The sequence below is a fragment of the Lissotriton vulgaris genome, chromosome 2_1 (genome assembly GCF_964263255.1).
Source record: "Lissotriton vulgaris chromosome 2_1, aLisVul1.2, whole genome shotgun sequence".
Lineage (NCBI taxonomy): Eukaryota > Metazoa > Chordata > Amphibia > Caudata > Salamandridae > Lissotriton > Lissotriton vulgaris.
In genome coordinates this window covers 229,203,866-229,221,410 of record NC_141687.1, presented here as the reverse complement: position 1 = coordinate 229,221,410, position 17,545 = coordinate 229,203,866, and the positions used below count along the sequence as shown (strand labels likewise).

General features: G+C 46.4%; 1 protein-coding gene across 1 annotated transcript in view; it reads right to left on the bottom strand.

Annotated features, from left to right (window-relative positions):
- Positions 1-16,150, bottom strand: part of P2RX1 (purinergic receptor P2X 1) — a 574,124-nt gene extending 557,974 nt beyond the window's left edge. Inside the window, exon 1 of the mRNA XM_086954809.1 lies at positions 15,907-16,150. Within this exon, the coding sequence (XP_086810935.1) occupies positions 15,907-16,127 (221 nt within the window). The 5' untranslated portion in view covers positions 16,128-16,150. The remainder of the gene's footprint in view (positions 1-15,906) is intronic.
- Positions 16,151-17,545: the final 1,395 nt, after the last annotated feature.

The window sequence follows — 17,545 nt, the reverse complement described above, 5'->3', positions numbered from 1 at the left end:
CTTCTAGGGTTCATATGGGCATAACGCCCAGGAATAAACACGTTTTAGTTGTGGTATACCAGGTCTCCAATTACCTGCAATAACCTGGTGGCTAGAATTTTACCTAATATTTGGTTTACTGTGTTCATCAGGAAGCCTATGGGGTAAAAGTCTGATGCTAACATAAAGCAACCTCGTCCTTAAAAATAAGTGTATTAGCACATCACCTGCAACCACTGACACAAATTAAGTACTGCAGGTTGTAGGACCTCCCAGTCTGGCTCCACCTGGCAGTAATTCATATGGTTGTGGGATGGTAGGAGATATATGTTCTGTCGTAAGTGGCATTTTATAATATGTCTCGGGAAACCCCTTTGGAGATGCTCCAAGCACAGTTGGTGCTGGCACGGAGAATATTGCGACAGTCCTGATTATGAGAATAACAATTATTAATTAATCCTTTCTAATGGATTTTTTGTACACCGAAAGCTGAAATTCAGTACACAAACGCCTCTGACTGAGACCCCCTGAGTTGTCTGAGAGCCTAAAATGAGCTAATTGTTCAATCTATTGTAAGATATTATTTTCCAGGCCTGTGGTGCCTAGGACCCCAGTTGGTATGGACAAAAGACAATTACCTTGGATGTGGTATGTCAGTCAATCATATGGAACTGAAATGATAATAATGATATCAAAATGGAGGCTGAGGGGTAATGGTACTCTCAAACCTGGGTTACTGAAGACAAAAGGGGTCATGTAAAGTAAAAGGTTGAGAACCCTCTTCTCTAATATCCTATACCAAGTTCAATAAACTTTATTTCGGTCAATATGACCTAAAAAGTACAATCACGAAACATACAAGAAAGTTCAAAAGATTGCATCAAAAAACAATTACATGTAATTAAAGAGGTAAAATAAATCAGTATAAAAACCTCAATGAGTAATTCTGGGCTGGAGACAAGGATTCAACTTCGAAAAGTGAATAGTGCAACTAAATAAATAAATAAATAAATTAGATATAAAAGAATCATAAAAGGGATGACCAACATTATTCCCATGAGTCAAATGATTTGGACCTGACACTTGCTTCCCCAAGTCTACAGGTTGCTTCTACACAAGAGTTTTCACAAAGTTTGTAAACATAAGCTAACAATTTGCCATTTCCCTGTAGCCAAACATACACTGCCAATGAATAAATTCATTCTGGTCCAATCACAAAGACAAATCTTGTTTAAAATATCAGAGCCAACCACGGAGGGGTATTATTCCCGGCTGTTTAAGATACAGTTAATGTTTTTCCACCCCAAAGACGTCCTAGTGCATCTTAAGTTGTTTTCATAAGAATCCTACGAGTACACCACATGGAGAATAGGAAGCCTACAACTAAGTAAACGATCGGGGTACAGGTGTCATACTTCAGTATCCTGAACACCTCAGAACAGCGCCTACTTCCAAGGTTCCTACAAATCTGCACCAGCCAACGTTTTCTTGCTTTATAATAGCCAGGACAGCTAAAGAAGACCTGGAGCACAGATTCTTTGGGGCAATCACATGCCGGGCAATTCACAGCTTGCAAACTCTTCCATTTAGATGTAAAGCAACGGAGAGGGAAAACTCCATGCCTGAACTGTAGGTAAAGCTTTCCAGCTGCTACAGGTTTAATGTCATCTAGAGCCGGCTCAAAGCAAAATCTATCTTTTATTTCTAAAAAATCTGAGGTTAGTTTGCCTATTTGGGGGCAGCTATAGAGCTGAGCCATTCTATACTCCGTATAATGGACCTTCAATTCTTTCCTTGATATTAATAAACATGCAGACTCAGGAGCATCCCAACATTCCCCCAACCCCATGCTGGTTAACATACATTTGATGTAAGCTAAGCACGGCAATTTGGCAGCCCCCCGCCGATTCATTACTTCTAGCAGTTCCTCCCTATATGATAGAAGTTCAGGGGTGGTCTACAGGCGACGCCAGTACATTAAGGGTTTAAGGTTTTATACGTCTGCAATCGCCATTATCCCCAAGTCTAAACGGAGCAGGATTAGTGGAGTGCTCCGTGGGTGTCTTAACAGCTGTCTAAGATAGGGATTCTCGACCTGTGAAAAGTTCTCAAGTTTGGAGTGGCCGCATAATTCTGCGCCATATAGGGCACCTCCCCGGGCTTGAGCCGTGTAGATTTCAATTGCTGGGTTAACCGGCTTCTGACTAGACTTGCAGAAAACTCTCATGATGCCACCTGATGATTGCGCTAATTTTAAGGATGATTTAATAATGTGGGCCCCCCAATCCATGGTTTCTGTAATGGTGATGCCGAGATAAATGAAAGAGGATACTCTTTCAAGAGGTTTACAATTTAATAAAGGGTTAGGACGTGTACTTTTTGGACTATTACATGCCATAAATTTGGTTTTCTGTAGATTCATTTCTAAACCTCTTTCTCTACAGAATACTTCAAATTTATTAGGAACCCTTTGTACCCCCATGGGTGACTTGGACAGTAATAAAGTATCAACGGCAAACATCATTGCTGGGAATATACAGGAGGCTAATTTAGGGGCATCAAGGTCTTTCTCTGCTAGCAGAGAATCTATCAGGCCATTGATATATAGGCTAAATAGAGTTGGGGCAAGCACACACCCTTGGCGCACGCCACGTTTGATCAGGATGGGTGCAGGTAGTTCCCCATCCTTACCAAATCTGATTGCGCAAAGTTGTTCTCATGGAGCCGTTTAATGAGATGGATTAAGTATACTGGAACCCCCATCTCATAAAGGACTGACCACAATGTTTCCCTCTGGACCAAGTCAAAAGCTGACATCAGCTCTACAAATATAAAGTAGAGACTACCCCGCTCCAGGCACACGGTCTTCCAGTGCAACAATTGTAATCTAAGTACTTGGTCGAGGGTAGACAATTTTTCCCTGAACCCCGCCTGTAAGGGGGATAGTATCCCCTTTTCTTCCATCCAAACTTGTAGCCTGAGTAGCAAAATGTGCGCAAAGATTTTTTGTGAAATTTCTATCAGGCTGATTGGTCTATAATTGGTTGGGAGGAGCGGTGAACCTTTTTTAAAAATCAGAATTATTTCCGCGCCGACCCAACTGGAGGGGATCTTCATACACTGCAGAATGGAGTTAAATAGCACCCAAAAATGGGGATCCCAGACAGATGGTTCGCTTCGAAAAGATCCCCAGGGATCTTATACAAGCCTAGTTCTTTACCTGGGCTATATTCGCTAAAGCTCCCTTAATTTCATTTAGACTTATACCTGTACTGAAGCTGTCATCATCGTGGTTGTTAGATTCCCACTGGTATGCGGGAATATCCATCCCCGAGTAGCATCCATCAGACGAGACACCCTTCGTCGTCTCTTCCTTAGTATAAAGGGATTCAAAGTGATCCCGACAGACTTCTTCATCCAGGTTCGGGTCTACCGATGTTTTGGGAGCGGGGCTACCAATATTGACCACAACCCAGAAAGTCCTCATATCCCTATCTCCCAGGGCAGTTCTCAGTGTATCCCACTTTTCCATTTCCCACCCTTGTTTAGCTTCTGAGATAGCCACTTTATATGCCTTACTTGCAATTTTTATTTGCGGGCGGTCATTGGCTTTAGGAGAAGCTACTAGTGATCTTTTTTGCCTTGCGGCAAAGATCATCAAACCAGGGGTGGGGAGGGTCCTACTTGGCCGAATAATTTTATTGGGATAAAAAAAGTTCAATGTAACTTCTCCTAGTGTAGCGTGATTCATCTCAACCATCTCTAGGTCTATGTCATCCCCATTATAGATTTTTGAGATGGAAGCCGTCAAAAGCACCGGCAGTAAAGCTTCATATAGAGTGCTCAATTTATCTTGTGATTGACTGAAGTCAGTCCATCGCACTCTCCAACAACAATTGGAAATTATCAGCCTGGAATCTATAGGGTTGACCAAGATAGGCGCACTCCCTGGGTTTAATGGTTTTAATTTGAGTACTAACGCGTGATGATCACTACGAAGAAATTGAAAACACTTTTGTTCTGAGCTCTTTCTTGTGATGCTTTCTTCTTGGCTGGCGGTGGGGGATTCATTGCGCTTTAGAAATACAGTATAACATAACATAACATAACATAACACTATCTAGCCGTGGCATAATTTTAAAATCATCAACCTATACCAGGATTTAGAGTTGATTATAATATAACCTAATAGAGAACCACAATCTTTTCTGTGGAACGTAGAACCATTAGATGGGTCAGACAAGTTTCCCCCATTGCACGCTCTTAGTGAGTGTTTCAGGACAAGGCAATTCATCTGGATCACCAGGGGGGACCATTTTTTAACTGGTGGGCATCTAGTCTCTGGAATTGCCCAGAAGTTATCCCCGTCATATAGGCTATCCAGGGGCATGCCCTCCAGGGGCTCAAACTGGCAGTTAAAGTCTCCTCCTAGGATCACCATATGGCTGACAGCAATGGTGACTAGAAATATGGTTAATTCCTCCAACGTGGTGGACTCTTTACCCAGGGGTGTTGGTCTGGAATATACATTTAGGAGGACTACCGAGATCATTAATGGGAATTGCAGTATGACACATAATTTGTCATTTGAAGCTGTGTCAATCTGCTCTGTCGTACAACCCAAATGGACACCCACCTATGTCATAAGACCTCCGGAAGGCCTCCCTTTACCCCCAGATGTTGCGGGGATGCTAAACAAAGCAAAACCTGACTTAAGAACATCCCCTCTTGCCCAAGTTTCTTGAAACATGCAGATCTCAAATTGGCTAGTAAAAAATTCCCAATCCGGGTCATCTATCTTATTATTCAGACCCGCAATGTTCCATTGTTCCATGTTCCAGAAGTGTGGCTCATTGGTTAGAGCGGCAGACCCTGATGCAGAGGTCTGGCCTGGGACCAGGGTTCAATCCCCAACTCAGCGGCTCCAGGACTCAATCTCACCGGACCTGATAATTCTTGCCTCGGTGCCTAGTCTAATCATGGGTCCCACTCTGTGACTCTGGGCATTAGCTTGCTTAATCTCCACAACGGCCCCAGCAGCGCTTGGATGCCTGGCTTCACCTTGGGGGTTCCCAGGAGTGGACATCTCACAGGAAAGCCAGGAAGGGTTCCACAGCGTTATGAATACAGCGCTACGAGACCTCAGGATAGAAGTGCGCTATATAAATACAAACACATTTACATTTACATGATAGAACCCATGTTTTTAGACAATTGGGCGAATTCTGGTTGTGAAGAACTAAAGGGGGTGAATGGAATAACACCTTTGTTTTTCCAATATCATCTTTAAGATTTGGCCCTACGGGTAAACAGTGTTTGGAAATGTCAGTCGTAGTTGAGTCGCAGTCCCGGTGGGTGCAGCTTGGGGAGCTGCTCACGCTCCCTCCGGATGGACCCTTCCCACTCGGGAAACAAGGCCCTATAGCCTTAACCTGTGTCAAAATTTCTACTTGTGGATTGCATTTTTGTACCTTATTATTTAGGGAATATTCTTTTAGTCAATCTATTACATCTAGGCAGCTAAACCTATTCCCAATAGGAATGTTAAAAATAGATTGTTTATGCCAATGCTGTCCTGGATGGGCCAATACGAAATCATTGGGATCAGATCTTAAACCCTACTCCTGGTACCAGGCATGATGAAGAGGCCTATTGGGGTGGTAAAAGTAGCATAACAGAAGTAATAAAATACCACCCTTGTTCCTCCCATCCTTTCTGGCTAAAACTCTTTGGGTCATCAGTGGATTTCTAGAATTGATTACTATGCAGTCCCCGTGTATGTCCTTGTGTCGTTTGCCTATCCAGCCCACCCTAGGTGTGGTTATAATCTCTTCCACATTCTCATAGCTAAAATGACTGTGATTAACAAGCCAGTGGACAGATGTATTCTTTAATTCTTGGTGGGATTCCGATTGGCCCCTTCTAAGTTCGGGTATACCTGCGAGGATCAGAACATATGGGGTTGATGCAGGCGGTAAATTTATAACTGGAGGGGGGTAAATATAAATAGTGCCTTCTAAATGTGTAGGAGCACATCCACCCTCCTGCCTGATGTTTGGTTGTGGTTCCCCTATGGGTGTTGGGAGTGTGGGTGTATGGTTTTCTAAATTTGCGTGACCAGGGGTGGCCTTGCCACACTATCTCCATTTGACTCTGAAGCTTGAAACCCCCCAACTGGATTTGGTAGCGGGGCTTTTTCATTGGGAGTTGGGCCAGGGTTAATCAATAGATTGCTTGTGGTGAACTGGCCTTGTGTCTTGCTATCAGATCCAGCAGTACCCTTAATTAACCCCCTAGATCTTGTCCAGTCATTAAAAATTGCCATCAACCCATCTATCCTCTCTTGTAGGGGTCTAAGTTCGTCCTTGACTATATCCCTCATTTGGATCTGGAGATCCACCACCAACTTTGTGACCCACACTGGCTGAACATTTATCATTTCTGTGCTGTCTTCTAGATTTCCCCTCCCAGAATTTCCAATATCGGGAGTGGAGCCCTGCGTGTTTTTCCTACTTCTAGTCGCTTTCACCTTGGGTTTCGGTTTGGCTTTAGCTTTTCTACTCGGTTGGTTTGACATATTGACCCTAGGTAACTCTGGACTGGCTCCTTAGATAATTAGGGGTTGATCACTAGAGAGCTCTGTTACTGAAACCCCTGTAGCTTGTAAAGGACTAACATCCATGGGTGCTATTTCTAAATTTGGGGCCAGGTACAGTCGTCTCTCAGTTCATTCTATTTCCGTAACCACAGCTCCCACAGCTTTTTCCAACATCCTATCTATAGACGTGGGTTTTGTACTTGGTTTGGGCAAGGCTAGGGTCTGTTTCTTCACAACACAAGCCTGTTTCCCCATTTTGCAGTCTCTTGGGTTGGTCTCTCGTGTTAAATTTTAAATGTTGGATTTTGAGAGGTTGATCGCTCCATGCCCGTTTATAAACGCTTAGCGGTTTTAGCGGGCATGGAGGGAGTAGACTGACTCCCTTTTGGGGTTACAGCAGATGATGATGCTGTCTGTTTACAAAAGGTGTCTCCAACGATTATAGAACCAACCTATAATGGTAATGCATATTTCCCCCACCCAAAGCATAAATGTCCTCAGTACACAGTGACTGATCCCGTGGCTGCAGATGACGGGCAAACTGAATCCGCACATGGCATAGGAACGGGAGGTAAAACAGGGGAGGCAGATGATGATGTAGTTAGAATAGTGTCCTGGAACATAGCTGGTTTGGCATCTAATGGCGCCAATTTATAAGCAGGTTCCACATAATTTGCTTGCAAGAGACATGGGTGGTTGACACTAGCCCCTTACATAGCCAAGGGTATGAATGTTTTTTGTCCCCGCGAAGAAATCCAGATCAGGTAGGCCTATGGGAGTATTGTCTTTATATGTAGATCTGAACCTCCAGGGCACATGGTCGACCTTAAACTGTAACTCACATGACATTCAAGAGGTACAGTTCAATGGTAAAGGGTAAAACTGACCATGTTTAACGTTTACAATAATGTAGCAGGTGGAGGCTGTAATGCACTGATAAGTGAATTGGAGTGCAGATTGTGCCAGGATACTGTTGGGGGGATGGGGACCCATGCTCAAAACATTCTGATTATGGGGACCTTAACTGTCACCTCTGCCCGGCTCTCTTTCTAATAGATATGGCCTGGTTGGGTTGTCCAGTGGATAACGGGGCTCATTTTGAGCACTCAGTGGAAGGTCACGCTTTAACCAAACTCTTGCATACCCATGACCTGGTTCATACTATGGATATGGTGGATATACTGCAGGATGGTACCCTCCCACCAACTTTTAAGGGTAGAGGATGTTCCTCATATATTGATTACATTTTAGTTACTAGGGCTTTTAATAATAGAATCGCTAGAGTCGGGATCGACTGGAACCCTTTTAGTGATCATAATACCCTAGTACTAGATGTATTTTATCGGGCCTGCCCCAGAGGGAGAAAGCCCGGTGCGGTAAATGAGAGGGTTACTGATCAGGGCAGACACCTTAGGAGGTCCAAAATAGATGGAGAAAGGTTTTATAGATCCTTGATGGAGAGTGGGAAATCAGCTATTGAGGCGTGTTTAGATATGACAGTAGAAGGGCCGCAGCTACTTCTACCATTTGAGCAGATTGCCGGTTTGGTTGATGGCCTATTAAAAACTAGTGTCACGGAAAAAAGAACTTGCTGTCATCCACGATGGTTTGATCAGGACTGTTCCAAGGCCCTGAGAAAACTTAAAAATAGCATAAAAAAGAGGCCAAGGGACGCTCTACAAGTTGCCTTATGCAGGAAAAAATACAAGAGCGAGCTGAGTAGGAGGAAATTAGCTCTACAATCGGAAGAATGGGCAGATCTAAGAGAGGCGGGGGAAAAGAGGGGGGTATGTCAGAATTCTGGAGGATTATTAATAGACATACATTCCAGGACGACAAAGCCCCTGAAATAGGAACAAACATCACGCCTGACATGTGGATGACTCATTATAGGGGTCTATATAATCACGAAGTGGGAACACCTGACGAACAGGTAGGGAATGTTGACCAGGGCCAGCCCGTAGTTTTCTCAATTAAGGAAATCAAGGGTTGAGGGTCTGACTAAAAATAAAGCCCCTGGCCCAGACGGTATCCGCCAGATCTGTTCCTAAGCTCTGTGGAATTGTGGGCCCCTATAATGACTAGGGTTATAAACACAGCAATTTGCTGTGGTTTACCGCCCTCTTGGTCAACGGCTATTTTTGTCCCCATCTTTAAAAAGGGCAACAGAGACGACCCCCAGTGTTATCGACCAATGTCATTGATCGATGTATCTGCCAAAATCTTGGGCAGGGGGATACTAAACCGGTTGACTGAGTGGACAGAGGCAAACAATATTATCTCAGATACTCAGTACGGTTTTAGGATGGGCCGGTCCACGAGCGACCAATGCTTGAACCTCTATATGCTGGCAGCCAAATACACCAAGGCTAGTAATGAATATATTTATATGGGGTTCATGGATTTGGCAGCTGCCTTTCATCATGTAAATAGGGACAAGCTTTGGGACATTATGACCAGAATGGGGATAGAGGTCGGCCTTATCAACATTTTAAGAGAGCTGCATAGCAGTACCTCAGCACAAGTTAGGTACAACATGGAGGGTGGACGCACAGACTCATTCCCCTGTAGAAGTGGAGTACGCCAAGGATGTATCTTGGCGCCTTTCTTATTCTCACTCTACACAAATAACTTGGAGCAGTTCCTCCTACAGTTGGGATCCGATTGCCCACGAGTAGGGTCGCGTCATGTTCCTGTGTTACTTTACGCAGATGAAGCGGTCCTCGCACGTACACCAAAGAGTCTATAGATCTTAATTGATGGTTTTGTATGTTTTATGGGCTCATTAGACCTGTCTGTTAATTTGGGCTAATCCTACGTGTTGTCAGCTGGCAATAAACCCTGCACTAAATGTACCTTCATGATAGGGAGCCATAAAATAGAGAAAGTTAAATCATTTTCATATTTAGGCTTACTATTTGATGGGTCATTAAAATGTAATTGTTTGGTGGAGGAACGTTGCCGTAAGATGAATGTTACTAACGGCGCAATCGCAGGTTATGGGAGATGGTGCCCGAACAGGTGTTGAACCTGTATAACTCTATGTGTTGTTCTAAAGTCATTTATGGGGCAGAGGTATGGGGCTTTGTGAATATTTGCCAACTGCAACGGGAGGAGAACAAACATTTACGATCCGTCCTGAAAGCTCCACAAAGTTTAGCTGCAGTAATTGCACCCAGGGAGTCCCTATCTCAAAGATCTGGTGAAGGTCAGGCCAATTTTAGCTTGGCTAAAAATCTGGGCTAATCCAGAGGCGACCTTAAGTAGGGAAATCCTGAACGACTGCCTGGGCAGAGACAAGTGGATGCGAATCCCGTGGCTCAGTTACGTTAAGACCGCACTAGAAATCCTGGGCTTCGGGAATCTCTTTGTTAATCCGGCAGTGATTATCCCCCAGCATAAAATGATTGTAAAAAAAGTGTTCTTGGCACACAAAGTTACCCGGAGAACAGGGTTAGAAAGGGCTAAAACCACGGTGTGTCCTTACAACCTTGTTAAGACCACAGAGGGAATGGAGCCTTATCTATACCTGATACACAATGCTCAGGACAGGTTTTTAATGTGCCATTGTAGGCTCAATTTATTACCATATCTATTGGCATCACCACTAGGGTTTTCAACTACAATTGAGCAGAAGGGAACCTGCGGCTGCGACAATAGGTCTCCGCAGGATTCCCTTCATTTTGTATTGTTATGCTCATTTTATTCAAAGCCTAGGCGTAGATTCTGGGTTGATATTTTCAAACAAGCTAATATGAAATGTGCCCAAGAGGCCCTGGTCTATCTACAACAAGCGACTGACCCTCTCACACTGTGTTGTATCATTAATTTCATCAAAGTGGCGGTTCGATTAAGGGCAACCAGGGGGGGGGAGGACTGTAAGAGTTTAGCGATAGGTTTTAATGTGTACAAATGTCATTTTCATATTCAGTAACTTTGATCGTATTAATACTGGGATTCATATGCTAATTTAACTGTATTTTTTTTAAAATACTGTATGTTTGTGCTTTTATGGTGATTTTTAATCATCGAATAAAGAATCCTGAATTTAATTGACTTATGACACCAATTTATGACTGTTTGTGACACAAATTACTTATGATGCACTAATGATTTATAACGCATGTTTTATGATAAGCAACACACAATAATTTATGATACCCAATTTATGATGGTTCAGGATAAAGATTTATGACCCTGGCCAAGCAATTATGTCCAGGGATCGCAAAATGAGTATGCACATAGGGTAATAAACTGCGGCCAACAGCAACCATAAAATCTACCACAAGTGTTGGCTGTGTTTGGTAATAAATATGTAAGAAGGTTTGCATACCATCCTGGAGTGGGCACAGTGTGGGTGTTATGCACATCCATAAACCAATGTGTTCTATGTGGTGCTCGAGTGTCCAGCCAGGCAATAGCGACTCGTCTCTATGTCAGTAGGAGTGTGAGTTGCCAAAACATATAGACCATCGTCCACCCTTTTGGCCTCTTCACTATCCCCAGTAAACATGCCCCTGGAGTGAATGGGACCATAATTCCTATAGCCCTGTCTACTCTCAGCACTACTTCCCTCCTGTGCCCATGGACCTCATTGCAGAGCCAAGCAAGATTAGAGAAAAGAGGTCCCCTCCTCCCCACAGCATGCACACTTTGCCCTTCAGTGAGATCCATCTTGTTCAGTACATGGGGTGTCACATATGTCCGATGGAGGTAATTGAAATGTAAAAGTTTGAACCTAATATTAGCGGACCTAACCACATATAGGATTACCCTAACTCTGCCTCGCATGGCAGTCAGGCTCTGGATGGGGGAACTTTTGTGTCTCCTTGTAGCGCCTTATAGAAGAGAGTAAGCAGAAATTCTCCTCGTCTAGGTTTTTCTAACAATTATAGTGTCTCGAAGCGCTTTGAGGAAGCCAAAAGGGATTAACATAGTGCTCTGTCAAGCAACTGCATTCATACACTGACTAGGAGAACCTGAGGCAGAAGGAGCAGACAGACCAGGGGACTGGAGAAACCAGGGAGCAGGGCCAGCAGTTAGGGTCGGGGATGAAAAGGTCCAGTACTGGGAGTCCATGAAACAGAAGACCCGGGACCCAAGGACTGCGTGCAGGAGTGCATGGGAATGATGAGCAGACAGCTCGGGTTGATCAAAGTCTGGACTTGCTCCATAGCAGTCGCTCCCCCAGCTCACTGCCTGCCCAGACACGCTTTTCTCCGCTTGCTGACCACTCCGCCTGCCTGACCGAGCTCCTGGATACCCCCTACATCGCCTACAACTTAGAGCGCTTCGATGTTAAGTACAGGTTTGTGTGTTAATATTGCTCCGCTCTCACTCCGACGGTGCCCCTGCTCCGATCACGCTACCTTACTGCCATTTTGTTGTGTTTACTTGTGGCCCATTGTCTCCTCCCCGCTCCCGCCTCCCAGCTGACCCTCCGCCCCCTCCACTCTCCATTTATGACAGATGTCCCAACGCGCAGCGTCCACGCGCTGCGGCCGTGCCAAAGGCACGCCAAAGGTAAGCCCGTCTACGCCCGTCCGCGCCAGACCCCCTGGCCCCCACAAACCCATCACCTCCCGCATCACATACGACGCCGCAACCCTCAATGCCCTTAACCCCGGACGTCCACCAAAGTGCCACCAAGCCGCACCTGGACACACCCATGGACCCTTCTCCTGCCACTCCTGCAAGTTCAACTGCATCAAGACCCACACCAAATCCACAAACACCAAACAGAAATCCAACACCAACCACCTAAAATGCATCCTTCTCAACACCCGCTCAGTTCACAAACCTGCCATCGACCTTTGGAATCTACTCGACACCATTTCTCCGGACGTCGCCTTCCTAACAGAAACCTGGATGAATGCCTCATCAGCTCCAGACATCACCATAGCCATCCCGGAAGGCTACAAGATCATCCGAAAGGACCGCACCAACCAAACAGGAGGAGGCATCGCCATCGTCCATAAAAACTCCATCCGCATCTCAACCAGCTCAGACGACAACCTCGCTATCGCCGAACACCTTCACTTCCAGATCCACACCGACCCCAAGACCACACTCAGAGACACACTCCTCTACAGGCCACCAGGACCCCGTACACAATTCAGTGAAGACATCACTGACTTCATCACCCCACACGCCCTCCCCTCCAAGGAATACATTCTACTGGGAGACCTCAATTTCCACCTGGAAAAGAGCAACGACATTAACACCACCACCCTTCTGGACAATCTCGCCAATCTCGGACTCAAACAACTTGTAAACACCCCCACCCACTACGCAGGACACACACTCGACCCTATCTTCACCTCCAGCAAGCACATCTCCTTCAATCTCACCACAGCTCTCCATTGGACGGACCACAGCTGCGTCCACTTCAACTACAAAAAGACCACGATCCACAACCACCCTCAACCAACACTGCGAAGAAACTGGAACAAAATCACCATCGACCAGATCTCCACATCGCTTCTTCAAAACCCCCCTGCCTATTCGTCGAACCCTAACCAAGCAGCCATCAACCACACACAATGGCTAACCCACAGCGCCGACAAACTAGCACCCTTGAAAAAACATCAAATCAAGCTAGGCAGCAAAAACGCCCCCTGGTTCAACAATGACCTTAAGAAATCCAAGAAACTCTGTCGTTCCCTTGAGAAAGCCTGGAAAAAAGACCCAAACACTATCACCAAAGACGCCTTCAAAAACGCCACCCACAAACACCACCAACTTATCCGGTCAACCAAGAAATCAGCATTCAAAGACCGACTGGACAACAACGCCCACAACAGCAAGGAACTATTCAACATCGTCAAAGAATTTACCAACCCCACCGCCAGCACCAACGACATCACTCCCTCTCAAGTCCTCTGCGACTCCCTAGCTTCATTCTTCCACGACAAAATCGCCGACATCCATAACAGCTTCGACAACCAACCCGGAGACCAACCCACCCCACCCACCTCCGAACCTAAACCCCCCTCGAACATCCTTTACGACTGGAACCCAATCACCACTGATGACACCATTCGCCTGATGAACTCCATCCACTCAGGATCCCCAACAGACCCATGTCCCCACCATATCTTTAACAAAGCAGACTCCATCATCGCACCCCACCTCCGAGACGCCATCAACTGCTCCCTCAACTCCGCCACCTTCCCGGAAAGCTGGAAACACGCCGAATTCAGCGCCCTTCTGAAAAAACCCACAGCAGACCCCACCGAACTCAAAAACTACCGCCCCATCTCGCTCCTCCCATTCCCGGCCAAAGTCATTGAGAAAGCCGTCAACAATCAGCTCGCCGCCTTCCTCGAAACCAACAAATCCCTCGACCCCTCACAGTCCGGCTTCAGAGCCAAACACAGCACCGAAACCGCCATCATCGCAGCAACAGACGACATTCGAACACTACTGGACAACGGAGACACAGTCGCCCTCATCCTCCTTGACCTCTCTGCAGCCTTCGACACAGTCTGCCATAACACCCTTATACAACGTCTCAACAACATCGGAATTCAAGGAAAAGCACTGGACTGGATCATCTTGTTCCTCGCCGGTAGAACTCAGAGAGTCCACCTCCCACCTTTTAAGTCAGAGGCCACCGAAGTCATCTGCGGCGTTCCACAAGGATCTTCTCTCAGCCCTACCCTCTTCAACGTATACATGAGCCCCCTCGCAACCTTCGCACGTCAACACAACCTCAACATCATCTCCTACGCTGATGACACTCAACTGATCCTCTCACTCACCAAAGACCCAAACATCGCCAAAACCAACCTACATGGAGGGATGAAAGAAGTAGCCGAGTGGATGAAGCACAGCCGTCTTAAACTGAACTCGGACAAAACGGAAGTCCTCATCTTAGGTACTTCCCCTTCTGCCTGGGACGACTCTTGGTGGCCAGCGGCCCTAGGAAAAGCACCCATACCGACGGACCACGCACGGAACTTGGGCGTCATCCTGGACTCTTCACTCTCGATGACCAGACAAGTCAACGCCGTCTCATCATCATGCTTCAACATCCTACGCATGCTCAGAAAAACATTTCGCTGGATCCCCACCGAAACTAGAAAAACGGTCACCCACGCACTGGTCACAAGCCGAATGGACTACGGAAACACCCTGTACGCCGGTACCACCGCAAAACTTCAGAAAAAACTCCAACGCATCCAAAAGGCTTCAGCCAGACTCATACTAGACATCCCTCGCAAAGACCACATTTCCGGCCACTTGAAAGACCTCCACTGGCTCCCCGTCAATAAGAGGATAATGTTCCGTCTCCTCACCCACGCACACAAAGCCCTCTACGATCTTGGACCCGAATGCCTCAACACGCGCCTATCCTTCTACACCCCCACCCGCCAGCTGCGTTCGTCCAACCAAGCCCTCGCCGCTGTTCCGCGCATCCACAAAACCACCATGGGGGGAAGATCCTTCTCCTACTTAGCGGCAAAAACCTGGAATTCCCTTCCCACCCACCTCCGCCTTATTCAAAACCACCTAGCCTTCAGAAAACAACTTAAAACCTGGATATTCGATCAATAATTCTCCCCCCTTCCTCAAGCGCCTTGAGACCCTCTGGGTATGTAGTGCGCTATATAAATGTTGACTTGACTTGACTTGATGGTTAAAAATAAGTCCTGGTCCCTAAGCAAGAGTGCCAGTGGGCCCCACCTGCGAGCACCGGAATAAAATAAGCCCTGACTGGAGAGGGCAGCCAGCAAGGGGACTTGAGTCGATCTTTTACCCCAGGATTGCATTCACTCTTTACCTTCTTCCTTTTGGCTGGTTCACTCCACATATGTGGAGAGACTGTGATTCTTACATACTCCAGGGCGTGGTAAGGTCCCCCTCGCTTGCCCAATATTCTAAATAAAATGTAAAACGTTTTACACAATCCGTGACCCACCCAGACCTCCCCACCGCCACCCTGCTGGCATCAGGGTGGACCTCAGCCAGACCACAGACCGTGCTTTGTGGCCCCTTGGCAGATTTTTGCGAGTACACATTGAGTTCACTGGATGAAAATGATTCCTGGTTAAATGTGCTTTCGCTGGATGAGTGTTGGCTCAAATTCTAACTACGCTGCTAAGCCATACATTAGCCCAACTGGTGTTTCGATAAATATGTGGCAAATTATGTATCCAAACCAAAACTATGTGGCTTCAGTCACTTCATCATCAACAGATATTTACATTCGGCATAAAAACCCTGAGAGGTCTAAGGTACCAGGATATAAGCCCTCTGTTAACGCCCTCCTCAGCCGCTGGTCCTGCAGGCAGTTCATTCACATGCACCCGCGGACACTTACTCACCCCACGAAGTAGACAATAATGGCCAGCTGGAAGAGGCGGAAAATGATGCCCAGCAGCTTACTGTGGACCAACACAACTCGATTCGTTTCATATTCACAGAAGAAATCGAAGAGCTCGGCTCGGATGTGGTGCTTCACGGCGAGGCTGCTCAGGCGTCCACAGGGGGAAGGGGGGCAGGCCGGGCTGCCATTCTCGGGCTCCTCAGTGAGGGACCCGTACATTTCTTTCCAATTCCACCAGAATGTGGCTGAACTCTGGTGTATGTCCCTAGAGGGCGGATGAAAGGCTGCGCCAGTGCACCTCTCTTCTGCAGCACTAGCCCTTGGGCCCACGCTATCCTTGCACCGTCTGGGGGTGGTGCGCGGGGGATGAGCCTGCCTGAGGGATGCACTCCCCGGGCCCCGCAGGCCTATCAGTGCACTGATGAGCATAATTAGGAGGCAACCAGAAAAGCCAGTCTACCGGAAAAGTAAGATGCTTGGTTTGAATACCTCTTTCAGGAAGAATTTGCATTTTGTTGTAGAAATGTCTGACACCAGTCAGATATTTTGACGTGCAAAGAAGGGCGCGAGGTGATTATTTGTTACTTCTACAGCAGCTGTGAATACACCCCTTGTGGTTGTCTCTTCTTCCTGGCTTGTTTCGAAGGTTCATTGTGTGTCTCAATCCTGGATTTTTATGGGAGTTCCTTGTGTATGTCTCTCAATCCTGGAACATTGTGGGGGTTCTTTGACACATTTGTTCCTGTTTAGCGTCAGTCGTCTGGAGTGTGGTTGGCTGCCCTGCTTACTCTGCGTGATAGCCTTCACCTGCATTACGATCTGAAAAAATGAGTTTTTAGTGACACTGTAACGGGCAAATGAGTGCTGGCTCAGGACCACAGACCAGACAGAACTGGTCAGCTAGGTAGGGCTTCTTTCGTTGGGCCCTCTGTGTAGTCAGGTCCCAAGGCAGACACCCTATCCATAAGTAATTACCTGGCCTGTAAGCTATGGAACACCTTACTCCTAACACTGAGGACCCAAATCAACAGGCAGACGTTCAGAAAATCTTTAAAAACATGGCTATTTGTATGCAAGGTTTAAGCCTGCTCTCGCCTCTTTCCCCGTGTGATCAATATAGGCAACTCTAGCGCCAAGACGCCCTGGCATTCATGCGCTTTACAACATTTTCATTCATTCTTTCAATTAAACTTGACGCAGGAAGCACCATATATGGTGGTAACAACCGTGACATGTGCTATGATTCCTGCCTAAACTGAACATGTGGTGGGTAACTGGACGTGGGTGGGGCTGCTTTTTATTCACAAGGATTGCGCTATCATCGTGAGAGCCTAGATGATAGGCCAAGACACAGTGCTGAAAGTGAGCCTACTTTGTGAAATACTTTTCTGTCTTGAGTGCGGACAGATGGTTGGTGGAAATGTGGAACTCCATGCCAGGAGCACGCGGGGCATGCACTGTGAGAGGCCAGCTCCCTCAGAACTGACAGAGCTGTGCATTAGATATTGTAGGATTGCGTGTCGTGTCACATTGACCTCTTGTGTTTTATGATCCATGACTGCCTCCTCGTGTTATTGCCAGGCTACAAAGCTAATGACAATATGCTAGCATAGTTTACATTAGGAGTGTCACAAGCA